General features: G+C 33.9%; 1 protein-coding gene across 5 annotated transcripts in view; it reads left to right on the top strand.

Annotated features, from left to right (window-relative positions):
• The window catches only part of LOC111148293 (single stranded DNA binding protein 2), a 304,545-nt gene that overhangs the window by 281,811 nt on the left and 5,971 nt on the right, over positions 1-16,763 (top strand). For all 5 annotated transcript variants that reach the window (XM_022504780.1, XM_022504779.1, XM_022504777.1 and 2 more), the window contains 4 exons: positions 2,182-2,252; positions 5,118-5,196; positions 7,647-7,675; positions 14,510-14,608. In XM_022504780.1, coding sequence (XP_022360488.1) covers positions 2,182-2,252; positions 5,118-5,196; positions 7,647-7,675; positions 14,510-14,608 — 278 coding nt within the window. The remainder of the gene's footprint in view (positions 1-2,181; positions 2,253-5,117; positions 5,197-7,646; positions 7,676-14,509; positions 14,609-16,763) is intronic.

The raw sequence follows: 16,763 nt of genomic DNA, 5'->3' as shown, positions 1-16,763 counted from the left end.
CACACATTTGCATTCTTGTATGGTGAAGTTAAATGTTTAATTTATGAAGGTAGCATGTGATTAATAAACACTTCACTACAATCTAAGAAAAAATTTTCAGAGAAACTGTTAAACTTTGCAGGTGATAAGCAATCTGATTACATTCCATCCTTTCAAGCCAGAAATTGCCAGCAGTATGTCTTCCTAGCCTTGTGCGTACTCCTGTGGATACATTCTTTTCACAGTCATTCCTCCAATATGAAGCCAGTACCCTCCCTGCAAAAAAATAGATGCCAGAAGATACACTTTATTATAAAGTTCCTCTGTATATAAAAAGAAGTTAGATATTTTCTGGAAGATGCAACCTTATTCCTTTTGTTTTTTAGATGAAATTATGTTTTTGATTGATATGAAGAATAATAAATTTCTTTTTCTTTTTACCTATTTAAAGTACAAAGTAAAAAACACATTTCCTTGCCAAATTAATTACTAAAATTAGTCTAAAAAAATTAGTAAGGCTAATAAAGATGAGAAACCATTTGAAGATTTCCTATGTTTAAGAAGCAATCCAAGATTTTCTGAAAAATACATTTTTATGGGATAAAGTGTATTCTGTTAGTTAAATCTCAGCAGATAGTTACTGTCTAAGGCACACAATATAAAATGTGATCTTTCCTTCTGTCAATGAACTTATTAGAATCTTGTTGGAAGCAGGAGGGAAGAATAAGACAAAATATTAACTAGAATGCAAAGCAGAATTCAATGATGGGGGAGTATTCATTAATTTGGAAGTATCAGAAAAAACAAAATTTCATGTAAGTGGTAACATTTGCAGTGGGCCTGGAGTAGTAAGTGGAATTTTAATAGATGGAGACTGAACAGAAGATCAGTGGAGGAAGTAAGAACAAAAATACGGAGATTTAAGAGGTTGATCATATGCAGGCTGAGTTGAGAGGAGTATGATGTACATAAGGCTATAAAAATAGCCAAGGCCACAAAAGTCAATTGGGACCTTACTTAGTATAAACAGACAGAGATCTGAGGTGAGCATTTCAGCTTTTTCAGCAGTATGATATATTAATCTAGATGTGAAAAATAATATTTAGATTTGTGGATCACTGTTTATAAACAACTGATAAATGACTAACCTACTCTCTACGTGGTATCCATTAAAATAATAAACTTTTAATGTCTACTAAGCAATTACAAAATAAAAGGAAAATTAGTTGCTCATTTCTTTTTTTTTTAGTTGCTCATTTCTTACTCTATGTTTATTGCCATGAGAAAGTAAATTAATTTTATCTTCTGCCTTGAATCAGTACAAAAATTGTGAAACACATTTTTTTTTTCAGAATAGAAAGGCCCAATGCATTATATTTAAGAAAAATGTATAATTGTGGGAAAATAGGAAAACTTTTCCTAAATGTAAAATATATGGCCTTTTACTCCAGGTAATATGTTATAAAAACATATGTACTCAGAGACTTAATTAGAATTAGCTAATAGACATGAAATGTAAATTTAAAAAAATACTATAAAATGTTGTGTATTTTTCTATGGATATATACTATAGTTGCTTTTACTATAATGAATCAAGAATAAAATGCATGAAAAAAATTTCATCGAAAGTTGTACAGGAAGAAGCTGGCTTTTACTTCAAGCAAGAGAAATTTTCATTCCAATTTTATAGTCTTGTCCTACTTTCTTTCTTTTAGAATTAAGCAAGGATATCCCACCAGCTATTAATAATTATTAGATAAATAAACTGTTTTATAAATTGGTGTATAAGAAGCCTAAGGAAATAATGAACATTGAAAAGCTACTGAATCTGAATTTTAAGATATTTTTGTTATATTTATACATACAAATTGTGTAGTGAAATCTCAAAGTACCCATGTTTTTTTAAAAGAAAAAATTTACTGTAATTTTTTAGATTTTTGAAGTAATATTCCTTTCGACCTGAGTTATTCAAGTGATTACTCCTAATATATTAGGTAACTATTCCCATTTACAACCACAGAATGATAATTTCTGAGCTGGAAAATGACATACAAGTATTTGTTTCTGAACATTAGTAATGACTATTTCAAGTGCTATAGCTATTAATATGTGTCTGTGCACAGATTATCTTTATTATTACTTTGTGTTGACTTGGGTGTAAATTATAAAGAAAGATATTAATTACATAATGTTTTGTTTCAGATTCAACCAACTCTGGAGACAACATGTATACTTTAATGAATGCAGTACCTCCTGGACCTAACAGGCCTAATGTAAATACGAACTTTTAATAAATTTTGGAATGTAGTTGAAGGCTCAAACTCTTAAGTGCATTCCGTTTCCTAGATACTATTTAAGCTTTCTATTGTATTATCCAGGAACTTATTAGATACCCCCCAAAATCAAACCCTTTCTAGGTTCTGGGTTGAAAAAAATGTAATACATAAAATATATAACAAAGGGTTTCATATCAATATGACCTAAATGTAAGACTGCACCTAATCAATTATAAAATGTCGGTGCATAGTTTTATCTCAATTCTTACATACTTAATAATAATATTTGAAAATGACAGGTAATACATAATCATTTATATTTACCTCATTTTTAGTATCACTAATTTTTTCATTGTGGTTGTTTATTTCTTTTATCCTGATTAACTTGAAATAAATTAGGAAATTTGATATGCTTGTTTTTTTAGATTTTTGAAATCTGGAATTTAAATATGAAGATGAAGCAGGTCTACATAAAGAATTTGGGTGTTCTTAATAAAGCATATGGTTATGATTTTTCCGTAAAAGCTTAAAGAAGAATATTTATCTATAAGACCTACATATTAACAAAAAATATTTATAACAGGGTATAATTAATAGATATATACATGTATATATGAATATAAGGTCACTAAAATGAAATAAAAATTAGAAGACATAAAAGGAATTTTACGTAAGTATACCAAGACACAGGAATGAAATAATTATTATAACTGAGCTTACTAGCAGTGAAGACAACACATCCATCCATTATTATGATACTTGAAATATGGCCAGTCCCAGTTGAAGTGTGTTGTAAATATAAAATACATGCTAGACTTTGAGGCATTAGTTCATATATAATGTAAAATATTTCATTAAAATTTTTATGTTGACTACATGTTGAAATGATCATTTTGATAAGATAAATAAAATATATATTAAAATTAACCTGTTTCTTTTTACTTTTCAAACATGGCTGCTAGTAAATCTAAATTTACTTTTGTAAGTTTGCATTTGCAGCTTGCATATTATTTTTGTGAAGCAGTACTGCCTTCAGTTATCACTCTTCTCTTTATATAATCAAATAAATTGGTTTTCAGGAAAAAAGAAACAATTTCCTGTGAGTATACTCTAAAAGGTGTTTCCACAGTGATCTTAATGAACATTGAATATGATAACAAAAATGTTCATTGTAGAAATCCAGCAAAAATACAGAAAAGTTCTTCATAGTGCAAATTTCATATCTTAGAACTTGATATTTGAAATGGAGGGAGTGAGAGAAGAAACCCAGAGCATATGGTACTGAAGACATTTCTCTGGGCAGCTAAGCCGTTATCATCCAAGTATATTTCATTCTGGTCCTCTAACTCGATACAAAGATAAGAGATCCAAGAAAAGTAGAAGCTGAACGTGTCACTTTTTCAAATGTCATTCATCTCTGCCAGAGGTAGTAAAAGCAAATGCCTGCTGAGGGCTAGGTCTGTAGTTTTATGTGCTTCAAGGGTATATACCGATAGTCTTCGTGTCTTTGAAAACACTGTAGGGGCCAGATAAAAGGACTGAACCAAATAAGTTCAGAGGGTCTTGGCCTTGCCAGCACAGGTTTCTCAGCCCAGATCTAAACAATGCTTTTAACAAAAGCTGAATAAAACAGTAAGTTCAAAGTTAATTTCTTTAAGATATCATTTGAGGTATATATATATATATATATATATATATATATATATATTCATTCTAAGTTGTTTACTGAAAATCAATCTGTGTGCTTGAAGGCAACAAAATTGTAGTCATTATCCTGGGAAAATGTACAAGCATTTGGTTTGTATGATCCTGGTGGTGGAAAGCCTTCTTATTTCCAAACCAACAGGGATAGATAGATAGATAGAGATTAGAGATTATATACAGTTACATGTTGTCTGCTGAGGGCACCTGTTTTTCTCCCAAAAGGCTGTATGACTAACAAAACACCACTGCCCCATCTGCACACATAACTGTGCACAGACACACACACCACATTCAGTATTCTGTACCATACAACATGGAAGAGATGCTTTTGGCATGGGAAATTTTAAGAGCGAGTATTTTTCAATAGGTTATTTTAACTGTAAACGGAAGATAGGTAACTTGTCTTCACACGGGGTTTAGATTTCCTTAGGAGTATTCCGGGGAGATAAGGAAAAGACCGAGTGGGCGGGCCATGGCCTCTTCACCTGCTCTACCACAGTAGGTCAGCTCTCATCTGTTTCGTACTGGGCTTCCAGCTGAAAATAAAATAATCCCACTACTTTAAAAAATGTTAAGTACAACTGCTGTAGAATGTCCAGTTGCCATTGAACTGCCATAGTTGAGACTGCCAAGAATTAACTGTATTGAGCTGCCCCCTCAATACACTGAGCTAAATGTATTTAACCTGCAAGATGAAATTATTTATTATGTCCATTTGAACAAGGATAGTTTGTCTGCTAAGAAAAATGTTAATGTTGGCATAAGAATGCTGAGTTATTCTTATTAACAAGCCAATACTTTTAGCAGCTTCTTAAGAATCATCTCTAGTTTATAATAGCAAAATCTGTCAACAGCATAGGAAAGACCACTTATCTTCTCATTTGCACTGGAATGTATGTACTTTCTAGTTGAGGATATCTGAAGAAAAATTGGGATATGAATGAGGATTAGCCTGAATTTCCAGAACCTGGAGAAGATGGTATGAGGGAAGTGGGGTGGTCCAGTTGAGAATCTCTAAGGCTGGAAAAAACCTCAAGTACTTGAAAATGAAAATGAGTTGTGGAAGTATCTTCTCATGTTAAAGATTAGATATTGTAACATTGAGATAAACAGTTGTTTTCAATGTGATCATAGTAATTTTCTTCATTTTTTAAATAGTTTCCAATGGGCCCCGGGTCAGATGGTCCCATGGGTGGATTAGGAGGAATGGAGTCACATCACATGAATGGCTCTTTAGGTAAGGATATTAAGTTTGATGTTTAGAAATCAAAACAAAAACCTTAATTCTACATAGTGGATATTATAGTTTGCACAGTGCTTTCGTATACAACAATCTATTTTTAAATGCAACTTTCACTTCAGACTGATATTTGGCAGTATATAGGTTATGATGACTGGAGATCATTTGAAAATCAAAAGTGTAGAATTGTTCTCACCTAGCTCTTATTCATAAGTGTTTACTGTAACCTATCATGGTCTGGGTGTTTTATGATAAAAGGAGATACTGCTGCTCTGGGCAGTATATCTGGGCAGATAAAAGGAGATACTGCTGCCTCCCTCACCTGGAGGACTACAATATCTTCCCAACTGGTTTGTCTCTGAAGGTATAGAGACGGTCTCAGAGGAACTTAGGTTCTCTGCAGGAATTTCTTAACTTTGTTTTTATATTTTTAATTCTCATCTCTTTTAAAAATAAAATCGGTAATCATATTCTGAATAATCTGAAGGATTCTCTTAAGAGAGAACAGTGGAACATACTCTGCATTTGTCATAAAGCTGATTTCTAGTACTGTAACTAATGGTTGGACACAGACTTCGTAATGATGCCTTCTTACCGAATGAAGCCAAATAGCTTCAAGGTGAAATGCAAAACCAAAACCAAAAAACAATCGCATTTATGTTTATATATGTTTAAGTAACATTATCATAAGCTAAAAGTTGACAATGGGGATAGAAGCTTATGATAATTTTTTTTTCTTTTGGAAAAGGACCACCTTTTACTTAGGTTGGAGTAACTATGCCCACAAGTAACTTAGGTTATGCACAGATTTCACAACTCTAACCAAATGCCATCCTCTAATACTCTGAAAAGGATTGTAACTTCAATAATCAAGAAATTATTTGTAACACATTGATAGATATTTGAGCTTTTAAGGTCCATACTTATTTTACATATATCTATTTTGCCTAGATTTCAAAGTCTTAGTTTGCACTCTCCAATTATAGTAGCCACTAGCCATGTATGACTATTTAATTTTAAGTTAAAATTAAGTCAAATGTGAAGTTTACTTCTTCACCTGCACTACCACATATCAAATGTCAATAGCCACACAAAGCTACTGGCTACCTAATGGACAGCACAGAGACATCTCCATCATCAAACAAAGCTCTACTGGGCAGCACTTATTCTAGAACTTTATTTTTTCCTTTATTGCAATATAATTCACTTTCCCATCTTTCCATTTGAAAATTATTCACAAAAGGTGACATTTAATCCAGTTAGAAGATTTTCGGTTATATTATTTCCAATAAAAGAATTTGCAGAAGAGTTTCACATAGGCTTAGCATGTGGCTTATTACTTTTATAATAAACATTGTTATACATATTTTTATATACATAATTACATATATACATTGAATATTTAATAATTTATCTCTGTTTGTAAGCACTAACTTTTTTGTGACTAACTGTTTTCCTATTAAAATAATATAATATTTTTATGCCAAGAAAATTGTTAAAATAGTTAAAAATAAATCTAATATTGTGGCAAAGTTCTGATCATTGTTCCTTGTTATCTAATGTCTGATTCCATTTCCTAAGCAAGAAATTAGTATTGATTGTTCACTTCTGCCAAGAATCAACATAAAATTTTTTTAAATTTTGGGGCACCTGGGTGGCTCAGTGGGTTAAGCCTCTGCCTTTGGCTTGGGTCATGATCTCAGGGTCCTGGGATGGAGCCCCGCATTGAGCTCTCTGCTCAGCAGGGAGCCTGCTTCCTCCCCCCACTGCCTGCCTCTCTGCCTACTTGTGATCTCTCTATCAAGTAAATAAATAAAATCCTTTAAAAATTAATAAATTTTTTTAATTTTATAAATTTTATGAAAATTTTATGAATCAACATAAAATTATAGTGTGTTTTGAAGACATTCTTACTTTTGATAGATTGCTGTGAATATTGATTGCTGTCAGATTTTTAATTTGACATATAATATGGCTCAGAATATTATGAGAACATTTTGCAGATGTCCATTTTATATTTTATCAGATTTAGAAGTATCATTTCAGAAAATATATTTCTCTCTCTTGTTCTCGGTATACATACACATATGTACATACATTTAAAAAATTTGGATTGAATAGGATTTAGAAGTGATCTAATATTTTCATTTTCAGGAATTTAGGATAACAATAGTTTTCCTCATTCTGCCATTACAAAAATAAAAAAAGATGATGGGAGCTAGAGGTACAGCTCATCCTTGCATGTGCCATCAGATGATACTTATTTACCAGGCAATATAAGAGAAAAGGAATTTTTTAAGATTAAAATTTTTTAAGATTAGAAAATTCAGGAGATATATACTAGAAAATACAAAGAGTGTATTCTTTTTATTTATGTTAAAGGATTGCTTCATTTATATACAAAATCATTACCTAATAAGGATTTTTTTTTTCATATTTTATTTCAGGCTCAGGAGATATGGACAGTATTTCCAAGGTGAGTATTATATATCATCTGTGTTGCTTTTTTTATTTGCATTTTATTCTACATGGGACTCTTACTAAAATTATTAGAATAGCCTTAGGAATTTTGTTCTTGAACAAGCATTTGAAAGTAGAGGTCCACATATAATTAAGTAGAAGTTAAAAATATTAATGCATATAATAGGAAGGGGTAAAATGAGTTTTTTAACATGGTAAGATTCATTTATAGGACATACTATATACATGATCAGTTGACACCCAAGTAATAATTTAATTACCTTTATGATATATAAAACAAATTGACATAATATAGATAATCTTTTGAAAATGTAAAGAAGTCTAGAGCAAAATGAGAAGTAAATTTGAAGAATTTGTTGTTATATAAGGGCATTGCATTTATACATCTCATTTGTCTTCCAAGCCTTTATTAGGCAATGCTGATCTTCTCAATCATTATTCTAGTTCCCCAAAATAGAATAGGAAAGTAATTAGAAGAAAAGTATAATAATACAAGTAGGAAAGAGAGCCTTCCAATAGCATGTATCTGCGTTTTTCTTCCTTCCAATAGTTTGAGTGTTTAAAATTAATACTCTGCTAAGATGCCTTATATTTTTTTCGGAATACCTAAATACTTTTTAGGTCATGATGAATTTAAAATAGTTCTCTGTGGGTCAAAAATACATTTAGAATGGCTGATAAAAACTATTAACAACCATTAGAATGACTCTCTTAGAAGTCTGCTTTATATCAATAAATACCGAAATTCATTAAAGGGTAACTTCATTTTTAATCCTACTTCTAATTTATATTCATGTATAATAATGTAAAATTCTTGGTGCCAAGGAAAATACAGTAAGATTGATTGGGCTACAAAACCTTTTAAATTAAGACTTCAAGCTAAAGAGAGAGGGGGAGGGAGAGAGAGGGAGTTGAACTGGCATTCTGACATCATATATACCTTGTCTGGCTGCTTGGCCTCACAAGTGCTACATGCACTTTGGATATTTATGGTTCGGGACAATCAGCAAGGTCTTTTTCTCTTCTTAAAATAGACACATATTTATAATAAGCACTAGCTTACTTCTGTGAGAAATAGGTAAAACCTGCAAAAGGCCCGTTTTCGAAATAAGATTCATTGTACAATTCCATTAGAGCCATCTCTCTGGGAAGCCCCTTGACAAGTCAAATGACCATGATTGTACATGCTGTCTTAGGTATCCGAGAATTGATATTCACTGAATTGTGCTTTGTGGTCACCAATAAAATTTCTAATTTTGTGTTTGAGGAGCATTTCTAGTATCTTACACGAAGGTGGGATCCTCCAGATTGCTTACCGTCATCTTTCTAAAATTTCCATTCACTACCCACAACTTTCTACATTAGACAGATGTTAAACAAAATACTATATAGGAAAGTACTTTGGGTTTTTTTTTTTAAGTTTTTATTTAAATTCAAGTTAGTTAACATATAGTGTAATATTAGTTTCAGGAATAGAATTTAGTGATTCATTCCTTACATATATAACACCCAGTGCTCATCACAAGTGCCCTCTTTAACACCCATTTAGCCCATCCCCTCCCACCTATGGGAAAGTTCTTTGTAATTTATTCATAGAGCACTTTAAAACTTTTTAAATAGATTCATAATGACAAATTAAATACTGTCTTCTTATCTGTCCTCATATCAGATCTATTGCTATTCCTTCTGTGCTCATTTTCCCATTCCTATTTCTGGAGACAAGTTTTTCCATTACATTGTGCCCACTGCTGTTAACATTCTCTTGCCTGGTGATGTATTGCTTATTCTTTAAGCATTAATTGACCACCCAATGTGTACTTTTGTCCTGAGTATTATCCTGTGCACCACGGGGAGATATAGAAGACTTCTTTAAATACAAACATAATTTCTGTCCTCAAGTGGTTAGGCATCAATAAACATTATTGCACCAAGGCATTACTCCAGGCTCTGAAAAGCCAAGGATAAACATGGTATGATCTCTGCCCTCAAGAAGCTCAATGTAACTGAGGAGACCAAAGACAATAAGGAAAAACTTTTACAAAGCAAAGTCCAAATACATTTCAACTAACTTAAAAATTTCCCCCCCAAAACATGTCATTTAACGATGTACTAGGAATGACTAGTTGTATCTGCCTTCGGATGGGGTCCTACATAGCTCATTTCTGTGCTGCCCCCTGTCCAGGCTTGTTGGTCCTGGGCTCCAACCAGGATGTCTGGATGATGTACCACTGGTGTGTCTCACATCTCCACTACACTGTGGTTATTTTTCCTCTGATCAGCAGCATCATATGTACACCCCTTCTCTCCCTCCTTCATTCCACTCACAGCCTAATTATTTGAGATTTTTACTCCATACTGTCCACATTATCACTACCTCCATTTTCCCCACCTTCTTCCTTTTCCAACACAAGACCAACTATCCTAAGAAACTCCCCTCCCTTTTCTCCTGTGTCCTGGCTTCACTCCTTTTCATCCTGTTCTTTTTCTAGTCATTCTTATTTGTGAATCATAAGATAGTTGTGACAATTACCGCTCAACGGTTTTGTTCAAAATCCCTCTTAGGTCTCCAGCTTCACCTTCCTAGTTCTTCAATTAAACCTGTATTTTATTGAGTACCAGTATTACGTATTTCTTTAAGTGTCTTACTCCATTTTTTAAATGTTTAAAATGTGTTTCTTCTTTTTTTTTCTTACTCCATTTTTAATGTTGTTTACTAGTACTACTTCTACTTTTTTCTACCTTTTTATTGTAAATATACTCTATTTTATTCTTTTTCTATATAAGGTAATGAAGAGTACTGAATTGAGAATCAGAAAACCTGGTTCTACTACCTACAAACTGGGGCAACATGGTACTTAATTTCTCTTAGGCTTAGTTTCCTTAGCTTTAAACGAGAGCTTGTAGTTCATTCCCTGCCTTCTTCACAAAATTGTTGAGAGTCAAGTATGAACATATGCTAGGAGCTCTGAAACATTATACAGATGCTAAGTATTCTCCTCTTCGTGATCAGACTATGTGTTGTGGGCAAGGCTGGGAACCCACACTGTCACCTGCATTGTGATAGCACTTGTTTCAATGGTAAAAGGAGCACAAAACTCCAAATGAAGAGTTCTAAAATTATTTCTTGCTCAATTGAGGATTATCTAGTAAAACTCCTATGTATATTTCTCCAAAATGCAGAATTCATCTGTAATTTAGAAGCCCAAATGTGAAATTCTTTTCATCCCTTTTGCAGCTGAGAAGCCCCCCATTTAATCGATGAACAAAAATATTTTCCCTTGGAGTTGTTTTAGAGTTGGGGGTGGAGAAGAGCATATGGTTTATTTTCTTAGAAGGAGGTCATCTAAATAAGTTTTGCAGTTCACATGAACACATTTAACATTTATATTTTTGAATTTGGAAAAAAACTGTATCAGAGAAGGCCAGATCTGATCGTACCACACTTAATAAATTATCAAAGAACTCTTTTCAGTCTGAAGCCTTCTGACTCAAGAACTTTAGTTCCAGTTAAAGATCCCACCCACACCCATCACAGGGCAGCTAATAGACAACTGTGCTCCCATCATCTTCCCGGTGTGACCTGGGTTCTAGCTTACTATATCCCCTGAGAGAACCATGACTGAAATTTCGTTCTTTTGGGGGGCTGGAAGAGTCAAAATAACCCTCTGTAAAACTTGTTATTGGCAGTCTCTGAGAAATCAATTCAAAATCCACCTCATGGGGGCTTCAGATAGTGTCAGTATTATTTTATTCCAGTTATGGGCACAGTCAAAATTTCTGTAAATGAGCACTTGTTTAATAGCAGTTTGAAAAAGTTTGGAATAATTTCTGAGGGTGGATGGAAGAAGGAACAATAATTTAATTAATTAAAAGATGATATGTAAATTAAAAAAGAAAAGATGATATGGAAGAATGCTTGCAAGATAAAATCAGAGAACAGAGGTTCTAAGAGAATTGAACGTGTTGACAGATGAAACCACGTGTGTGTGTGTGTGTGTGTGTGTGTGTGTGTGTGTGTGTGGTGTGTGTGTGTGTGCACACACAGGCACATGCATATGCACACATGGATACACTTGTATGTAACATTCAGGTGTGTTGTCATGTTAAGGGAAAAACATTCCAGCTAGAAGAAAGGGTAAATGAGAACATAATAAAATCCCTTAAAGCTGGGATTGGTGGAATATAGCAGTACTTTCATAAGCTAAATTCTTAAAGTATAGGTAGGAAATACAGTACACATTAACTGAAGTAAGAAATGTAACTAAAATGCCTAATGTAGCTAAAAGTGATCTTTACTTGGATTCTTTTGTACTCTCTACTCCCTAATTATGTGCTTAAGCTATCAGAGCACCTTTTTGACTGATCTAAACCTTTTTGTGTAGACCTGATCTAAGTCCTTTGTTCTTGCCTTGATGATGAAATCTACTAGAAACTCTGCACACAAACACAGCTACAGCGAAATGTAACATACGCACGGTTCATTGCCACCCACACTCATAACCTATTCTGGACTGGTGTTTGGAACCACTATCTTAGCTGTTCCTTAGACACCAGTATTAAGTATGCCTTTGGCCTGTATCCTCATCAGGTCACTCCTTAATCATGGACGGCACAATTTCCGTAAGACTCCCCATTGAGAAACTTCTGCTTTCACATTTTGCAGAGATAACTTTAGGTTAAAAAAACAAAACAAAACAAATTTGCCCTATCATTTGAAGATTTTCAGATACGCCCACGGAGCTGGTTAAGAATAAATTTCAGAGACCTGATAGCTGTTTTGTATGCTAAATGTGTCCTTTAATCTCCTTTCATGTACTTATATATCTTCCTCCCACCCCAAAAAAGTCTATACTGCTGAGCCACCATGCCATGAACAGATTGCATGGAAAACAGAAATAATAAAAGAGCTGTTTTTGAAGTATTTAAATACTAATGCAGTGTTACTTTCAAATTTTGAATATTTTGAAATCCACATTTTGAGTCAGAAATTAGATTTGAAGCTAGCTACACTTCCAAAATTGTAAATTAAGAGATGATTCATGGAACCATGCAAGCAGAGACAGTGAGCACCCCAAATCCATCAGAGATGCACTGCTCATCTTGGGGCACCTCAGGTGCCACAGGAAGTGTGTTTGTTATACAGAAATGAGAAAGCTTCCAAGTGTATCCTTAAATACCCCCGTATATATGTTAGATTATTTTTTATTCTGAAATTACCAATTTCTTCATTATGTATAAAATGACAAATCCTTCACCAAAGAGATTTTGGCTAAATATTACCACATTTTTATAAATTTGGTTTTCTTTTTGAACTAAATCAGCATTAGCATTCCTGTTTCCAAAGTACAGTTGATTATCTAATTAATAACTTTAATCATTAAGGAGCTATAAAATAATACTTAGTTAAATGTTACTTAATTTTTTTTTTAAGGAAACAAAGTTATCCATGTTCATTTGAAAGTACAGTTGCTTTTCTGTATATTTGGGAAACTAACATTTTGAGAGAAAAATTTATCCAAAAAAGAATCCTCTTTATGCTATTAACTGTGGTTCCCCAGCCCTTGGGGTTCATTGGCAAAACGAGCTCGTATGGACTTCAGAGGATCCTTGTTCTCAGAACTTCCCTGTGGGGTGCACAGCAGGACAAGATATAAGCTGTATTTACACCAGTTCATCTACCTGTCTCTGCTTTACAGTTTTACCATATTCTAAAACAGCACATATTCTTCTGGGAATAACTCATTCATGAAATTTTAATTTTTATGACATAACTTTGTTTTAGTTAAGTCAGAATCTTCAGAGCAATTTTCTTTTAAAAATCTAGAACTTACTCAAAAAGAATATGAAATAGAAATGGCTCAGAAAGAAACCTACAATCTTTCTTCCATTTAAAATAACAAATAAAAATTTTTAACCTTGAGGTTTATTTTTATAAGTCAATAAATTAGACATGGAAAGAGTCCCTCAGTCAGAATATTGTGTGAACATGCTTTGTATGGCAATGCCATACTGTATTTCCTGTTGCTGGGGAGTAGCAGATGACCTCCCATAGCTAAAATCGCACCGTAATAACAAGACTAGCAAATTTAAGTAGAATATGAAGCAATCTGCGGCTAACTTAGGGTTTCATTAGGTTGCTAATATCAGCCATTTTATCTTAAAGTTTCCAAGTAAATCTACTCTTAAACTAATGAAAGGAAAAGATTCTAAAGCAATTCGCTTTGAGCCTTCTCTTCCTCTACAAGTGCATATTGAATTCTCAAGTCCTAAGGTAGTTCTCTTGTTCCTCACTATAGTTGTGAACCATCTTCCTTTTTTCCTATGGTTCATATAAAAAAAAAAAAAAAGTTGAAAGAGTATTACTATGCAAACCACATGTCGTATTAAGGGGAAATGTTTTGGAACAGTGACCTTTTGAAGTTTGATTAGTAAAACTACCAAGGCAGGTCATTGTCCCATCATGCCTGATCAGTGGGTAGGCTCTCTTCATCACGCCCCTGCTGGGAATGTTTTTTAAACTCTATGCAGTACTAGAACTCTGTAAGCTGAGGGTGGGAAATTGAATAAATATTGATTCTGAGACTAAGAAAACAGTTGTGCTTGGGTATTTTGGGTTTTTTGTTTGTTTTTTAATTTCTATTTGGGAAAGCATTAGTACTTGTCAAGGTGTAAAGAATGAACTAGAATACACAGTAGAAGTCTGAGATTAGAATTATAAGTCTGCTTTGTCCTTAGAGATGCTGCTGTAGATTCCATTTTTGAAACAGTATAATGCAAGAGGGAAATTAAAATCTTCAACAATGCCTTGTTTTCTAAATCTTGTTTACAGAATTCTCCCAATAATATGAGCCTGAGTAATCAACCGGGCACTCCAAGGGATGATGGCGAAATGGGGGGAAATTTCTTAAATCCTTTTCAGAGTGAGAGTGTAAGTATTCCTTTGACTACATTATTATATCCAAAATTTATTTCTGAAGCTTTTCTATTGGAATATATTCATAAAGCCACTATTATGACTGTTTACCTAGAGCTTAATAGGTTGATCTTTTAAAATTTAGAAAACTAAGTGGAATTTCTTTGGAAAAATTTGTTTTAATTAACTTTTTCTTTTTTGCTCCTGTCCTATGTACATAGTTACAAAAACAAAAAGTATAATACTAATTTTCTTATAGAGAACATTCCCTATAAAGGAACATGCTGGAAACAGGTTGCATATTTGATAGTTTTTACAAGTTTTCACGTTACTAAAATGTCTTGACTCGTGGCGAAACCAGGTCTGTCCTCAGTACTAACCTTAAGACTCTGAATCTTCTCTATAAGAGGTCTTTACTTCACACTTTGGCCTCACTGGGCCGAAGGCCAGTATTGGTGGTCTATTAACCTGTTGTTTACTTTTAACCCGAGCTGGATACCAGAGTCAGTTTTTGAGTATGATTACGGTGTTAAGCAAAGGCATCATCATTCCATAATCTCCACAGAAGTAGACAGGAGCAAAACGAGAAGCAGTAAAATTCATTCGCTTATTGAACAATTACTGAGCACTTACCGCAGGCCAAAGCGACAGGCGACGCACCGGAGAGATGAGAAAGACAATATGGTGTCTTTTTCAAGGAGTTATTACATGCTACAGTGATTTTTTTAACCTGATATCTCACATTAGGAACATCCATGGAATTTTTTAAGATATAATTGCCCAGAACTCTCCCTAGACCTCGTGAACCAGAATTTCTAGGAGTAGGACCGGTCATACCTGCAAATGAAAAAGCTTCGTTAGTGATGCTCGTGCACATGCTCTGCTGAGAACTACTGAGTCTGGATACAGCGTAAAGGATTTCAGAATCCAAACCAATTTCATCTTCATTGGATCAGTGCCCCCACATATGGATTGCTATCGTTAAAATCAGAGTAGAAAACTTCCTTCATTTTGCCCTAACTCAGCCTTTACCAGAGATGATACCCTAAGAATGTGAAGCAGCGGCTAATAACATATCTGCTTGTGCATGAAAAGGCTGCTTCGAGCCTCAGACTAAGTGTTCTGTGGTTTCTTTCACTTCTAACAAGCATCAACCTAACGCGCCTGTGTGGGCTAAGACTTCCCGTTTTTAAACATTACTTCTGTTAAAACTGGAAATAAAGTTATACTGATCTTTGTTTTATTTGCAGGATATATATATATGATTTATTAGTGAGGACAAAGAATGTATATGTAAAAATTCGTATTAAAAAATCAAAAGATTAGCCCATCGGTCATGATGAAATAGGTAGTTTGTCATGATGCTTAGGATTATAGGAATTCTTCTTTAGATAATTTAGTTTGTTTCAAGACTATGGACAAATTAGTTCATTTTAATCAGTTAATGTTCACTCTATCTAATTAGAAACATTTATTTCCTTTTCTGTGAATTCTTTCAACAATAAAATGGTATCGTTCAATGGGGTATATAATAATTCAGTTCAGCTCAACATTTCTTGAGCCTCTTATATGCAGTGTGCTTGGTTAAGGACAAAGTATTCTGAGATAAATATAACATATCCCTAACCCCAACAAAATGCAATCTGATGGGAAGGATGGGTTACAAAACTATTTAAACCATATGTCAGATTAGCAGATGCTATAATAGATATAAACCGGGCTTTTAAAAAAAAAAGTATAGAGGAAATTATTAATCTTGGATTGGAGAAGAAGACTTTTTTAAAAACGTCCCACATGACTTTAGCTTTAGGGACAAGGACAAGAGGACCTCTCCTCCTCCCTATTCCTTCTTTCCCAGATTTGTCACTGAGGACTGCTGCCTTGTTTATCTGTCAGCGGAGGGCTGCCTCTTTCGAACGGGCATCTGATAGCTTTTTGTGGGGATCAAAGAATCAGATATAACAGGACCTGAAACACTTCTTTCCACGGGATAAACACAAACCTCACCCTTTAAGCTTAACTGGACTCGGCATGTGCAAAACCGCAGATGCTTTTGTGAACGTGTGCTGAGGAGAGAGAGCAGCTGGAGCAGGGCCCCTCCCATCCCTGACTCCTGGCCCAGCCTCACTATCCCAGAAGCCAAGAAGAAGGTAAAATGCCAGACTCTGTA

This window comes from Enhydra lutris, unplaced genomic scaffold, assembly GCF_002288905.1.
Source record: "Enhydra lutris kenyoni isolate GAN:26980312 unplaced genomic scaffold, ASM228890v2 scaffoldscaffold19, whole genome shotgun sequence".
NCBI classification, from domain to species: Eukaryota; Metazoa; Chordata; class Mammalia; order Carnivora; family Mustelidae; genus Enhydra; species Enhydra lutris.
The sequence above is the reverse complement of the archived record's forward strand: the minus strand, read 5'-3'. Positions and strand labels throughout refer to the sequence as shown.